Source organism: Erigeron canadensis, chromosome 3, assembly GCF_010389155.1.
Source record: "Erigeron canadensis isolate Cc75 chromosome 3, C_canadensis_v1, whole genome shotgun sequence".
Classification (NCBI taxonomy): Eukaryota; Viridiplantae; Streptophyta; class Magnoliopsida; order Asterales; family Asteraceae; genus Erigeron; species Erigeron canadensis.
Window position 1 is genome coordinate 28,240,653 of NC_057763.1, and position 15,365 is coordinate 28,256,017.

Below are 15,365 nucleotides of genomic sequence, written 5' to 3' on the forward strand. Positions count from 1 at the left end.
ACTGAATAAGGAGTTATGGAAATAATTATACTGCTGAGCATCCCGAGTCACATGAGCAGAGTCATTTGAATCAATATATGTCTGGAGTGGCACAGCAACTGTGGAGGTACGGACTGTTAGGATAGCGAATTAGTACTGATGAAGTGTATGCTCTGCAACAATCGTCTTCGTAGTGTCTGCTCAAACATGAGGATATACGTTACATATAATGGATGGTTAAAGAAGTTAGGGAAGTTGTATTATGTTTGATATAATTGTGGTAACCAGTCCCTGTTGTAGGTTTGTGAACGTTGCAGCATGTTCCAAGTTTTGTTGTTCCATCTGTGATAAAACAAAATATGGGAGTTAATGAAATCACATACACCATACCACATATACAAACATAAATAGCAATAAATAAACCTTTTAACACAGGGAGGATTGAATGACAATTGGTATGGCATAATTATGTACATGGTAATCGTTTAATAGGCGTCAGCAATTGATTAAATAGTTGGTTATTTTAAAATGATCATTGTAATGTTAAGAGTTTTTAGGTTACCTTATCATTTATGGGTATTAAAAATAATATCAGTTATATGTAACGTATGTGCTTTATTACTCAGTTTAATTATATAAGATAACATACATTAAGTAGAATTGTTTAAGAATTCCAATCTATTCGTTTGCTTCAGTAGCCGGTGTATTTGTTGCCTATATATATTTTGAGTACCATTCTTAAAATTCATTAAGTTTTTCACCACCCAAAAAAAACACATAAATAGGTTCTCCATAGGTCTAATGGCGGTATTAAGAGGGTGGACTCATGATTGTGGGCGTCAGCGGTTTCTGCTTAATAATATGAAGTTGGATGCTAGGTTGTTAAGAGAAATATATGGTCAGGGATTGCCTGCCGGACACAATTGTCGCCAGGCTCATGCTCTGATGAAGGGTTTAAGGAAGCGTTTCGACCCAAATAATTTTCTTATGGAAGTAGAAGGTGGTAATACAATGTATTGGTGGAGTGTTGTTAGTAATGAGTTGATTCAGGTGACTTTCATGAATTATCATACATAGTGGTTTTCAAGGGACAAACTCTTACAATCCAGTGATCTTGAATTGTTGCAGCAGTTGTTACGAATAACACCGAATGGATGGTTCCCTTCTGAATTCATGACAGAGTTGGAGCGTGGTCTCGGTTGGAGGGTTTCATATTTAAAGAAGCTTGAGGCGGAAGAAGGTGATGGGATGTATCTATCGGATGACATGATGGAGGAGTAAGTGGTTCGGTTCGCAGACATGTTATTCGGTTGTTTTTTTGGTTTATTTAAAAGTATGTTATTAGGCTGGTTTTCTATTGATTTTGGTTTTTATATTATCGTTTTTTAAGATGCAGAATTTGTAATCCGGATATCATGTATGCGTAACCTTTTGTGATGGAATATCAATTTCGTTTCATTTTAGAGACACTGTAAGAGGTGTACATGGCCTAATGATATTCAGTAGTTATTTTTGAATCTGGTTTCTTTTGAAATTTGTTGTTCGTAGGTTGATTGGATATTGGTTGGTGACAATAAAATGGTTTAATACGTGGTCGATTTTTCCTTTATTGTTGGCAGTCTCTTGTACCCCAGAGTCTGTGGACAACTGCAGCCTGATATGTTGGGCGTGGTAGTGAAATGACGCTACTTCGCTAGGCTGGCCTAAAAGGTCAAGATGCAGGGGAAGACAAATTTAGTCTCCCGATCTGTAATACAAAAATATGGAGAGAGATTGATAGAGAGTGGGAGAGAGATAGTCAATCCACCAGATAGTTTTGAGTGTAGTCATCTCAATGATCTGGGGGTGGTGGTACTGTGGGTTTGCAGTGATAGCACTTTGCATAGAGATAGAAAGTATCAACTACCCAAGCCTGCAGAATGTCTTTGCATAATTTTATTAGTTTTGTTACATTTACTTTGTGTACCTTATATGTTATTTTTTGGGGTGATATCAGTCTTATCGTTATTTTTATTGATTATCATATTTTAACCGTCTCTGCTATTTGTATTTAAAATATAACAAATTGTAGGCCATGTGTCCATACCAGCCTTAATGTAATCTTTGGGTGTTTCGTTTACTTATAATGTTATTGTCAGTTTTTGGTGCATCAGATTATATTGTTTGCCTTGTGTTGTTTTTCAAAAAAGAATTAGATAATAAGGGGTGTTTTAATTAAAACATCAGATATAATAAGTAAAAGTCAAAAATAAATAAGATGGATACAACGATTCATGAAACACAATAGTAAAGATAAACGTATCACTACTAATTATTAAAAGCATCTTTGCAAACACTCAGTTAAATAAGTTGTTGAAGACCTCTTTGTATACAATGTTTCTTGTATGATGTTTGAGGTTTGTGTCGTTGTCTTCGATCATGAGGACCTTAAAACCTTCGGGTGTTGTTACTCTAGGATGAGCAACATAGAGTTGTCCGTGGCTGAAAACTGGTTTCGGCAAGTAAAGGCCAACGAAATTCAGTGATTGTCCCTGACTTTTGTTAATAGTCATGGCGTAGCACGGTTTTATCGGGAATTGTCGCCTTTTAAGTATGAATGGCCATTTGCTTTTTGTTGAGGACAGAGTGATTCTTGGTATTAAGGCTGTGTCTCCAATGTTTGATCCGGTTATGATTCTGGCTTTAATAATGAACCTGCCCAACCCAGTAATCAGAAGACGTGTACCGTTGCATAAGCCCTGTGCTGGATTCACATTCCGCAAAAGCATGACTGGTAGCCCTTCTTTCACATGCAACTCATGTGGTGGCATACCAGGGAAAGTTAAGGTGTTTAAAAACTCAACCGGGTACAATGATTCTTGTTCTGTACTATCAGTAGACGCTTTGCATACTTCATCCGAGCTTTTGTAGGTCTTGCCTGGACGGTTAAGTTTGTTAAGCATAGTCTCGTTTATCTCATCCGCATCATCATTTTTGGGGGTCAGGATAGCTCTTTCCCTTAAATATTCTTCATCATCTTGTCTTTCCAGAAAGTCTGGGAAGGTCTCTGAAATAATTTCATCAATTGGAGACGTTGTATAGTCGATGATGAAGTTCTGAGGGATTTTAATCCAAGTGGGCTCGTCTTCCCCTGGTTTTGCTTTTGCAGGTACAGCCCCATCACCGACATCTAGGACCCATTTGTTAAACTGTTGCTTCCGAGTGTCAATGTCTCCAGATGTAGTCAGCTCATTTACTCTCATGCTTCGTGTTAGAGTGAACATCTGACACTGTTTCCATAATTCAGACTTGTTGATGCACGCTTGCACAATTTCTTGTCTCTTACCTTTGGGTATAACAAGCAAAATCTGTCGGAAATCTCCACCTAGTAAAACTGTCACGCCCCCAAATATACGTGTTCTGTTTGTGGGGTCCTTGTAACCTAGAATATCTTTTAAGGATTTGTGTAGTGCCTCGAAAGCATACCGTTGACACATGGGTGCCTCATCCCATATAATTAGTTTTACCTGCTGCAATAGCTCTGCCAGATGTGTGTTTTGTTTTATCCCACATGTGCTGGTTTCAAAAAGCTCCAAGGGTATAACAAACCGACTATGTGCTGTCCTACCTCCAGGAAGTAGCAGCGCAGCAATTCCTGCAGGGAAAATTCAATCATTAATGTTCAATACATGTATTGCGTATAGATAAGACCCGTATTCAAATGGTCCTTATGATAAGGGTGACTGAGATTATATCGAAGATATAATAGAATTACTTGCCTGATGATGCTACTGCCAGGACAATCAATCCTTCGGATCTTAGTCGTGTAATGATTGCCTTGTATAAGAATGTCTTTCCTGTACCTCCTGGGCCATACACAAAATAGAAGCCTCCCGTTTTAGTGTGAACAGATTTCAGAACCTGCTCATATATAGAATGTTGATCAGAGTTCAGGCTTGCATAAAGCTGTTCATGCTCCGCCGCTTCAGCCATTCGATTGTACGTCAACTCTTCTCTTATCAAGCGGTTGTCGTCATTAGTTACTAAGGCTGGATCAGGTTTTGGAAGATCTGGATAATCTTCGAGGGATTTTCTGTTTTTGTGGAGCAGATCTTGAATGTCCATTAAACAGTAGTTCTTTTTCTGCTCATCTGAAAGCTGCAATCCAGGGAACATGAAAAGCTTTCGCTTTCTATACAAAATATCCTCACAGAAGTCTTCCCAATGGGCGTTCCACAAATTAATAGGACTACTGACCTCACAAAACAGCAGCATGGTAACGAAAAGCTGGCGAAGTTGTGGCCCAGTCGCCCATGATTTGGCTTATGTAATTGCTTCACTCCACTCGCGATCATCATTTAGCAATCCATATGCATAGCATGCTTCCTTAAATGATTCACACACCCTCCCATTGACTGTCTTCAGGTTTTTATAACTCTGTGGTCCTTTGACCACGTTTAGCAACATCCTCAAATAGTACCTGGGCCCTGCGGCAGAATGGCAGTACACAATCCGTCCAACGGTGTTCTTTCTCCTCCTCCTTTTTTCCCAATATTTATCTTTACTAACCCATACATATTCGGATGGGATTTCCGAATATTTGTATTGTCTGGCGTGCTTCTCTCTCCTGTTCAGCTCAAACCATTTGGTGAACATTGTATCCTTGATTCCTGGCCTCCTAAGTAAAGCAGGTAGGCTTTCCGAGTCGTGTAGTGTGAGGGTGTGTTTTTCAGGAAGGTGGTAGGTTAGTTTTACCACTGATGGTTTACAGTAGTGTATGTCAAGTGCAAACAAATGCCACACTGCCTCACATGGTGATAAATAACGGCAATCGAGGTAATTCTTGACTTCATCAACCTTGGTAATAATTGTGGACTGTGTTTTGCCATCTTCCTTCAGATTATCATGAAAAACAATTGTCGCTCTATCGGGACCTTTGTTTAAATACTTGAATAAGTATTTTATTGCCTTAGATCTGTTGCACCACTCGACATTTATGTGTGCATCATATTTGAGGAGCAAGTATCTATTGTATGGGACTACAAATCGGTTATCAAGGGGGATTTTGTATTTTACGACAATATTGTTCGTCTTCCTTCTACGATAAACAGCATAGCCATCTTCATCGATTGTTGTTTCCTGATAAAATGGTTTTGGGAAATGTTTCATGCACTTCCCCATGTTCATACATGACGCATCTTTAGCGTCCGGGCCGCACGGTCCGTGTAGCATGTAATCAGTCACAGCCTTATATCCTCTTGGATCAATAGATTCCAAAGGGATCTCCGCAGAAATTATGTCATCTATATCAGCCGGGGTTTTGCATTTTGCCTTTTCGTCTAGCCATATTAGAATATGAGCATGTGGGAGTCCACGCTTCTGGAACTCGATTGTGTGCACACCTGCATAAATGTTAAAGGGGCGGAGTTAGGTTATGACTGTAATTTACAGAAGGTTCCTACATTAAAGAAACGTAACAGTTTGACGTTGACTACCTGCCAAGGCCTGCCCAAAAACATTGTTCTTCATGATATCATACATCATGTCGTCGAGTTTCATTTTAAACACACGAGCCATATCTTCTGCACGATCATGAGACTTCTGTCCCGGAATGAATGATAACATATGGCCAACTTCGGGCCATTTGGGATTTGCGGTAAAGGTTATGAACAGATCCGGGTTTCCAAATTTCCTGCATAGGGCCATGGCGTCCTGATAATTTTGCACCATATACCTGGGGCTTCCTGTGAAACTCGCGGGTAAAACTATTCGTTGACCAAGTGCCTTTTCGTTTGTGTCACCGCGTGTGACTGCGTCACACACACTGTCATATAGTTCTACCCTAAGTTCAGTCTGATGAGTCCTGACATATCGGAGTCGTTGTTCTTCAGCTGCAGTATAAGAATCCACCAAGTATTGTTGATAGAGACGGCCGCCTCTTAACAAAGTTGTTCCTTCATTAGGTCGATAATGAATTCTGTAACAATAGAACTCTCGCATTGTCAAGCATGTCCTCTTTGTTTTCCTCCTACCAGTGTTTGAGAAATATGGGATTGCTTCATGATATCCAGATTCACCATAAGGAAAAAGCAACGGATATTGTAAGGCCATGTATAGTGGATGCAATTCTGAGATTCTTTGTAGGAACCCGTTAGTGGTGCTGACTACAATATCTCGAGGCTCAGAACTCACCCCAAAATCGTTAGTTACCAAGGCAGCAATTTCAGAAACATTTGGGGTGCTATATTGTCGTAAAGTGGATCTCTGTGCAAGCAAACGTAATTCGCATGGATGATCTTCATTTGCTAAACACCAATCGCGTGCCATACGAAATGCCTTGGCTACACAATTATGTTCATTAAGCATATCCATGAGGCTTCCGACGATAGCTTCATCAATTTTACTGTTAGTTTTGCCCTTCCCTACTATTGCCGAAATTCGATGTTTTATTTCATTTTGGGTGTCAAAGAAGTAAAGCTGTGCATATCTGGGTTCAGCCCCATCTGAAGGAAGCAACGAACCGATTCGATGATAGTTTTGGCCGCTTATTCTAAAGGTATAGACACCTCTTCCCTGGTTGATGGAATTATCAATTTGAGCCCCGAAAGATGTGAAGCAAAACATACTGTTGTAAGTTCTAATGTTGTCACGGAAGGTTGATGTACCGGCCTGATCATAATCCAACAACCTTTTAAGAGGTTCAGGTGTATTACGTAAGGGTTCCAACAAAATTTTCCCATTTTGGCAACACGATGAGAATGAAATTGGTTCAGATACAGGGGTGCTTTTACTTCTTTCTTCATACCACATAACCGCATTACATGTTGGGCAATTATACGATGGGGGGCCAAAATTAAGGGCAGGGGGATCCACACCTAAAAAAAATGCATTGCTTGAATTAGTTGGGTGTTAGGGTTGAGTATCTTATTTTAATCTATATATGTCAAAAAGCCATTAAATATTGAATTTATATAAAGTAACCTGATGTGTTGGAAGCCGGTCTTGTGACCGTGTAGGTTGTCTGACCTGAATTACAATAGCCGTCAGGAATATGATGACAATACTTATATAATATATTTTTAAATGTGTGTGTATTTTGTACATGTTATTAAAGAACTTAGTTGTGTTAGTAGTAACATTACCTGTTGCGGTTATTGAACCGGGAGTGGTTTCATAATCGGCGGCACTTTTTTCCCGATCACGCTGTGGTAGTTCCTGAACAGTGGTTCCTTGTGAGATGGTGGAGTCTGCAATTTTACGTTTAACAAAGGGGCTTTAATCAATATACATTAAAAGAATGTTGTATACAATTGGATAGTAACTAATATGCATATATGTTTAACCTTAGCATATGTTCGCTGCTATTTTTTCGTTCCTCGCATTAGTAGATATCTTTATCACATTCTTCTTCTTTTTCGTTACCGTTTCTGTGTCCGATGTACCTAAAAATCAATATTCAAATAAATTAGGGAAATAAAGCTATAATTTTTTTATTCCTCCCAGTATTTCATCATTTAAACCGATAAGCCCCATCCGTATATCGCAATATTCCATTATAACAATTTTCAATATATTGTATACGTAAACATATATTTGAGGGGATTGTGGTTCCAGACATACCAGTAGGTCTCTTTTGCACAGTTTTCCTTTTCCAGCCGGCCATGCCTGTGTGGAAACAACCTAAAAATTAGTTTTCAAAGAAGGGATGTAAATTAACATATGATGTATTTTTTAACACCGTTGTTTAATATATCATTTTGACATATGGTTGTGTTCATTAATTTTGAGTGATACCCACCTATTGCAAACAGCGATGCTTGTTTGTCTGGAGTTACTATTAACCCACAAAACATTTGGTCTTCACCGTTTTGCCTCTTAAACTTCTGGGCCTGTACAGCAACTAAGTGAGACTCCTCTTTACATGGATATGGTGAAGTTATTGGTATTAGTTTCAGTCCACATAAAGTTATTTCTTTTCCGGTGTGGATACTAATCTTCTGTGAAAATATAATAACTTCATTACATTCGTGTATGAATGGATATGTAACCTTATCAGCCGTGACTTCCATACGAAACAGTTTTCCCTGGTTTTCTTCTGGGGTGGTTTTTAGGGCTGTATCTGTAACAGCAGCATTCGTTTGTTTCATGGCTATTAATAAATTAAAGTCCGATAGCAGCTTCAATCCGCAGAATGATTGTACTTTACCGTCTGGCATTCTAGTGTTACATGAATGTAAGCAAACACCATAACTTTCCAGGTCTTTCATTCCACATAAGAGGTCATCCCCATCGTGTTGTATCCCTACACAACTACTTCCAAATATAAATGGCCATGATGTGTCGTTTGGCTTCAGTTTCATGCCGCAAATCATTGTCTCTGTACCATCTACCTTTCTGACTTTCTCATGTAGAGTACATATAGCATGACTTCCATCTGCAAATAAGTATCCACTATTATTTGCTATGAGTTTAAGATAGCAGCCTTTTGGTTGCTTACTACTTTTCATCTCAACAAAGTCTGAGTGTATCGTTTGTGAAGTATGAATGTATGGATTAACTTTTTAAAGAGAAACAAAAATAGACTAACACCTTTCAAATTACCAAACTGTTGGAACATTTATTATTAATCTTTATTTAGAATTTAATAATATCAGTTAAGAATATGAACTGATGGCCTTTACTGTGAGGAGAAAGTGGTTTTATTATAATTTATTACATGATCTGGCAGCAGATTTATTTAGTGAATATAACTAACTTAAAAAACATAGTTAATGAATGTCAGATGAGGTTTAAAGCAAAAGATTAAGGGTGTTACCCAACCCAATTGATGTGATCATCTTGCAACATATAGGGTAATCTTGTTTGTTTGTACGAATTTAACCATGTAAAACGACTACCAATTGAGTAGTAATCATCAAAATTACCACTTAATCCAAGTAAAGCTGGTGAAGGTATAAACAGAAGCCATGTGAACTTATTTATATGTTAATGGGCCAAAAATAATCATTCAACAGAATACTGACTATAAGTGGTGAACAACATACAGGGTTGATATCAGTTGCGGTTTACAGCGAACGATTTAGCATGTTATCCAACCCAATTGATCTGATCATCTTGCAACATACAGGGTTGATGTTCAGATAGTATCAGATTCATTACCTGGAGTATGTGTCTTCTTATTAAGTGTGTGGGAACTTTATCATTCTTTTGATATCATCCAAAGCAATGCCAGATCAACACTTTAAATCTTGTTTGTTGGTTGGAATTTAACCATGCAAAACGACAACCAATTGAGTAGTAATCATCAAAAGGACCACTTAATCCAATTAAAGTTGTGGAAGGTATAAACAGAAGACATGTGAACTTATTCAGATGGTAATGGGCCAAAAATAATCATTCAACAGAATACTAACTATAAGTGGTGAACAACATGATAAACGGACGACATCTAGAACAGAACATTAAGTATGAGTAGTAAAGAATAGAAGAAATGGGCCACACATAAATAACTATAAATCCAACCTTTACAACTACTTAGCATTGTCTAATTGTGCTGTGCACAAACAACAATTTGTTAAAACTTTACAGAGATATATGTCTTGGTTTTGGTGTGCTTGCTTGACGCTAAAAGCTAAACCGATCTAATAATTTCAACGTTTGTCTTATAAGGGTAAACTATAGAAGAAGAATTCATTTTCAAACTATTGTTGCTATTATATATTCCTGTTTGTGTTGTGGTACATGATTGTATAAGTAACGAATGTTCTGGTAATGAGAGATGGTAGTACTTTATATCATATTTGTAATCCACGGAAGCTACCTAAATAACAAAGGGAACTTTTCAACCATTTTTCTTTCTCAGAATGTATTATGCATACACTTGATGTCATTAGAACGTCAGACATATATCTGTTGGTTTTCGGTTGGTTGAGCCACAACCTAAATTCACCGGTTTAAAGGTTCTTCTATATTTCATAATGTCTGCAAAAGTATGCACTAACTTGCGAGAACTAAACAGATACTTAAAAGGTTCAAAACATACGAAACACAAAGCTAATTCACTATTCAAAAGACAACTTAGTAATGATAGAAGCAGCAACATCTCATCTTAGTCTCTCTGACATCCTCTCACTTCACAGGTTTCTTGCCACATCCAACAATGTTGGCTTCTTCAAGTTGCCTTTCAAAATTATTCTGGTGCATGAGCAAACATAGAACAGCGAGAAGGCAAATAAAATTATGTACATAGTCTTTAAAAAAAGTACCTTTTTTTCCCACGGAAAACATCACTTTCGACATTATCTGGAAACCCTTTATTAGAATTCAGAACCTGAGCTGCATCCTCAGCATCACTGATTTGGTACAAACCATATTGATTTTTATTAAATTCATTTGCAAATGTTGTCCAAGATGTATTTCAATGGGAAATTTTAAGTAGGAGGTTATATTTAAGTACAGTAAGGTGTGTAGAAAGGTTTTAAATAAGCAAAGCAGCTGGTGCATATCATGTTTATGGTATTCAAAAACACCAAAGGTGTGACAGGTTTATAAAGTTTGTATTAATGTTGTGTATTTTAGTATCAAGGATTCATCATTTTCCTTTTCATCTACCGGCCCTTTATCGTTAATCAGAGTTAATATGGTGTTGCCAAACAAACTTTACCTTAACGGTTAATTTTAATCATCTGAGAAGTATTAATGTTGATGCATACTACCTTCTTTGTGTGTGCGAGTGTGCATACATGTACATAAGACAAAAGGATTATTACCTCTTTTCAAGCGGATTAGCAAATGAATCTGGTTTCTTTTCATCTGGTTTCTTTTCCTCCTTCTTTACCTCTGATTCTGGCAAATCGGCAACAATTTGAGAACAGTTAAAACTCTCATAGTCAGCAACTTGATAATATGTGTGGCTTTTGATTTCAAATACATGAGAAGTCCCAATAAGTTGTTGTAACACATGTGGCATCACATAGCTATCTCCAGATTCATCCTGTAATGAGGGAAGCCAAAAAAACCTTATAATTACATCCGGAAATAAACTTTAATATAAGTATAGTATTCTTAGGTGCATACCTGTTCAGCATCAGCTAATAGGGATTTGGTCGGGCAGCCTACTAACTTCTCGGCTGTTTCATCAAATAGCACTACCACGATATCAGCAGTACCATCGGTAACATCGGCCTGGATTCTATACCTGTTATGTTTAGACACAGGTCACAATTAACATTATTGGGATAAACTTCTGTTATAGCACCATATTCCTGAGTAAAACAGGTTTAAAAATACGTTTACCTTGGACGGAGGTAGCTGACCTCCGTACTGCATGACTCACACCAGAATGATCCCTTTTGATTAGGGGTGACACCCTTTCTGCATTTACCCAGGGTGCATGTGTAGTTGAACCAACTATTCTTTGTCCGGATATTGGTAATCATGACCTTGTTTCGGAACGCAGCAATCTGTAGCAAAAGCATTTAATGATCAGAAACATGATCAGCAGAAACTATATCAGGAAACATCTAAAAACATCTCAAGTATTAACCTCGCGTTTGCGTTTCTCTCTGCCCCATTCCAAAAGTTGCTTTAGGGTGTCAAGAGTGGGACGAACTTGCAGCACTGGCAGCCCCGTATCAATAACATCAACAACACTTCAAAAAAGTAGATGAAGATCAAAAGTAGTAACAATGGTAGAAAAGGTTAGCCTAAGCAGATTAAATAATGAGGCTGTGCACCTTATTGCATCTTTAAAGGTCTTGATTGCAGGAATTTCAGCATCATCAATCAGCATTGTTGCAGATGAGTTTGAGAGACAGAGATTGCCTAACACATATCCAGCAACTAATGGTCACCAATCATATTATAGTGAAAGGAACCACAACAAATACTATACTACAAATACCTAAATACTCCTTTGCAATCATTCCTGTCAACAGGATGATATAAGTACCAGGATTTTTGCTCTTCCTTTTAACCATCTCGTCACCATAGTCCTCCCAAAGTGTAACCCTTAGCTGATAAGCCCTGAGACATAAAGCAAGGTATGATTGTAAATCAGAATCATACATTGTGGGTAGAAATTAAATAGTTCAATAATTGCACATACCGCTCGTTAGTCAGATTGAACTCCACTGTCTTCTTACCGGTGGATTTCTTAGATGGGGAACCAACAATCGTCACATAACCAATAACATCTACACATACAAATATAGTTACATTAAAATATAGATAACAGATAGAAGCCGAAAACGTGTTCATGAGCAATTTTTCGTCTTTGTGTAACGGAATATGTAATCGGGGTCAAATAGGTTAAGAAGGGTTATCCCTACTTTAACCTATTAGGGTTGTACGTTTACCATCATGAGATGACATGACAATCCGAGAAGCGCAACAAATTTTCTAATCCTATATATGCAACAGTTTTTCGATAAATTATATGAAATCAGGCTCAAATAGGCTAAGAAAGGTTATCCATGATATGTAGCCACTTAATGTGGAAACTTTTAAAACATTAGTAAAATAACTATTTCCAATTGTAAACAATTGCTTGCAAGTTTTCATACAGATACAACGGATTGTTAAATTCGAAACTTACGATGCATTCCGCAGAATAACACCTGACTAACATCATAGAACTTAAAGGGAAAAGGGGATATCATAAACGTAAATATATAACCACATACCAACAAAATGCTTGTTATCGGTAGGGGTCAGTTCTTCAAAAGGAACCAGCTGGAAAGGGTATCGATTAAACTTTTCAATTTCATCGGTTGCCTTTCGCACAACAGTCGACCCCTGCAAGTCAATCATGTAATCAGAGTCCTTCAGAACCCTGTATTTTTCAGGATTGGGAACAACGGCAAATGCCTTGATTGAATACAAACAGCCTTCCTCAAGAATTTTCTGGAAGCGATGTGCAATGAAGCTTTTTGCATAACAATGAATAATGTTTCCCTAAAAACATATTCAAACAGATAACAAACATATTAAAAAAAATTACTTATTTCACAAAGCTCACAACATATCTTAATAAGGTCTAATTTATATTTAATTACCTTCTTGTCGGACATTATGTAGTCTGTACTCATGTACTTCTTATTGATGCTAAGCACATCCCATTTCCTACACACCAACACAGTAAGCAGCCCCTCGATTCCTTCATGAAGTTCATCAATGAATATAGGATCAGATTTGCTGCCAGAAACATCAGTTGCCTTTCCCATTGAATTTGGATTGAAAAACTTTATATGGAGTGTATATATGCTGCGAAAGATTTGGATGCTCTAAGAAACTTTACCCCTATATATAGGGTAACGATGAGGAGATGGAAACAGATTACAATTCTATAACTGCCATATGAATTTATGAATTGCGAAATCTGAAAAGGTAAAGAGAACGACATAACTGATGAGGGAAAAAGAAAATTTCAATAAGATGAGGTAACTGAAAAAGGGATGATTAAGGAGACGGAGGATTAGGGAGAAAGAGGAGGTGTATCATATGGGGAGATAAGGGAAGCTATCAAACCGTATTTAATAAAAAAGAAATACATATAGAGTTATTATTACCCAAATCAGTGAAAATGTAAAACCGAGTAGCAAAACTAACACATATATGAAATTACTACACAATAAAAACATTAAACATTTTAATCCTCAATTAATCCTTAAGTTTGTAGCATTGATTCCACCTTACAACTTTTATATATAATATAAGATACTACCACTGATTTTAGTATGTTGAAAGACATCGGAAAGAATAGTATCACCTAAAGTGCATTCCAATATTAGTTTGTTTTCTTGGATTAACATTTTTGAATTAAAAAATTACAAAAAAATAAAAAAAACATAACTAGTGATCAGATCTTTGTAGACATTTTGTATATATTTTTTTTTTTTTGGGTTAAGAGAAGAGAAAGGAGATAGAGTTTTTTCTAGAGCAAGGAAAAAAAAAAGGGAATGAGGATGGAGATGGAGAAAAAGTTAAGATATAATGTAGTATGAGATTCTTTTGTTTGACTAGAGGGAGTGATTGGTTAAAAAAGTAACACTATAGTTCTCAAGTTTATTTATAAAAAAAAGGGGAGGAATGAAATAAAGAAAAATGAAGGTCAAAGATAAGAAATATGGTATATATTTTGTGTTTTTGAGTTTTATATAAATGGAAAGCAAATAAATGAATATATAACTTTTTTATGCTTTTGAATTCTATAGAAAAAAAAATCAAAATTAGCAATTTGACAATTATATCCTTTGGATCCATTTGAATTAGGGAAGTGATATTTGTACCACAACAAATGATAAATCTACCACATATACGCAATACTGCTTATACTATGTGCAGTAAAACTTGTACATTTGGTAAGTTAATCAAAACTAGTGGTGCCATTATCATTTCCCTTTGACTTATCTTGCTAACATGTAAAACAAATGATAGATGCAAACTTTGTAAAACAAAACCCAAAAACATAAAATTAAAGGTAAAATTGCTTTGAAAACCCAACAACCACCATACTTATCAAAAGTTCAAAAAAGTCATCTTTATCATCATAACCAAAACTGCAAACAGATCTGTCTATTTCATTTGCTGACGCGTTTATAATTTGGCATGTATTTATGAAGTAGTTCAAATTTCATTTACGGGTGAGTGATTTTGGAGGAGAAAAAGGTAATTTATTGGCGCCTAAAATAGAAGGAAAAGAAAAAGCAGATGAGTGAGGCTGTGAAGAAGAAGAAGATTGTATAAGGAGAGAAAGGCTATATTAGTAATTTACTTAAATGTATAAATGTTTTCCTTTGCAATCAAATCAATCTAGGGCAGAAGATATGAAGAGTAAAATGTATTAAGACAACCCACCTACTTCTTTTCTATATATAAAAAACAGTAAAGAACCCACTTTTTATTATTTTCCTTTCACTTAACTTCTTTTCCTTTATAATCTAAACTCAAGAACATAAAGTTAATGAAAAATGATGATGGAAGAAGGGTATGTAAAAATAAAATAAAATATGAAACCATAGATCTTAATTAAGACTATCACATGGTCTAAAACCAAAGGCGGATTCAGTGTAGAATAAGGTGGGTCTTAGGATCTACCTTGACTTTAAAAGATTTTGTAGAGCTCATATGATAGGTTTATGAAGGACCTATGTAAAAGTTTTGTTAGGACCTACCTTAACCTAGAAGTGAACAAACAACAAATTTGGATGATGATCAAATGAAGATTTTAGGATGCTATGAGGTAAAAAAAGTGGAGATAAAAAGATGAAAATGGCATAATATGGCCGAAATAAATAGCCGTAAATCTAATTACTAAGTGAGAGAGAAGGTGGGTGGAGCTTTGAATGAGTAAAAGACTAAACGACAAAAGTGGAAATGAGTACCACTAGTCAATATTCATTTACTTA

The 15,365-nt window shown here is 36.5% G+C and overlaps 3 protein-coding genes across 3 annotated transcripts; all 3 read right to left on the minus strand.

Annotated features, from left to right (window-relative positions):
• Positions 1–2,315: 2,315 nt before the first annotated feature.
• Positions 2,316–4,233, minus strand: LOC122591833 (ATP-dependent DNA helicase PIF1-like). The gene is made up of 2 exons (XM_043764063.1): positions 3,738–4,233; positions 2,316–3,613 (listed from the first exon to the last, which is right to left on the minus strand). Exons 1-2 carry the CDS (start codon positions 4,231–4,233, stop codon positions 2,316–2,318), a joined length of 1,794 nt encoding a protein of 597 aa, XP_043619998.1.
• A 48-nt stretch (positions 4,234–4,281) lies between these two features.
• LOC122591834 lies at positions 4,282–8,465 on the minus strand. The gene is made up of 6 exons (XM_043764065.1): positions 7,757–8,465; positions 7,579–7,638; positions 7,101–7,205; positions 6,940–6,984; positions 5,454–6,833; positions 4,282–5,360 (listed from the first exon to the last, which is right to left on the minus strand). The coding sequence occupies exons 1-6, from the start codon at positions 8,463–8,465 to the stop codon at positions 4,282–4,284; spliced, it is 3,378 nt and encodes a 1,125-aa protein (XP_043620000.1).
• Positions 8,466–10,086: 1,621 nt separating this feature from the next.
• Positions 10,087–13,181, minus strand: LOC122591835 (replication protein A 70 kDa DNA-binding subunit-like). The gene is made up of 11 exons (XM_043764066.1): positions 13,014–13,181; positions 12,642–12,912; positions 12,065–12,152; positions 11,861–11,982; positions 11,694–11,781; positions 11,504–11,609; positions 11,254–11,420; positions 11,035–11,155; positions 10,728–10,951; positions 10,224–10,310; positions 10,087–10,138 (listed from the first exon to the last, which is right to left on the minus strand). Exons 1-11 carry the CDS (start codon positions 13,179–13,181, stop codon positions 10,087–10,089), a joined length of 1,494 nt encoding a protein of 497 aa, XP_043620001.1.
• Between the last annotated feature and the right edge of the window lie 2,184 nt (positions 13,182–15,365).

Bases quoted from the DNA above. Each gene is read 5' to 3' on its own strand.
- LOC122591835 (XM_043764066.1), bottom strand. From the start codon at position 13,181: ATGGGAAAGGCAACTGATGTTTCTGGCAGCAAATCTGATCCTATATTC. The intron at 12,153-12,641 runs GTATGTGGTTAT...TTGTATGTGTAG, and splicing joins CGATAACAAGCATTTTGTTG to ATGTTATTGGTTATGTGACG. The intron at 10,952-11,034 runs GTATGCACCTAA...CCCTCATTACAG, and splicing joins TATTAGCTGATGCTGAACAG to GATGAATCTGGAGATAGCTA.
- LOC122591834 (XM_043764065.1), bottom strand. From the start codon at position 8,465: ATGAAAAGTAGTAAGCAACCAAAAGGCTGCTATCTTAAACTCATAGCA. The intron at 6,985-7,100 runs GTAATGTTACTA...ATTGTAATTCAG, and splicing joins CGGTTCAATAACCGCAACAG to GTCAGACAACCTACACGGTC. The intron at 5,361-5,453 runs GTAGTCAACGTC...ACATTTATGCAG, and splicing joins TTTTGGGCAGGCCTTGGCAG to GTGTGCACACAATCGAGTTC.
- LOC122591833 (XM_043764063.1), bottom strand. From the start codon at position 4,233: ATGCTGCTGTTTTGTGAGGTCAGTAGTCCTATTAATTTGTGGAACGCC. The intron at 3,614-3,737 runs GCAAGTAATTCT...TTTTCCCTGCAG, and splicing joins CCTGGCAGTAGCATCATCAG to GAATTGCTGCGCTGCTACTT.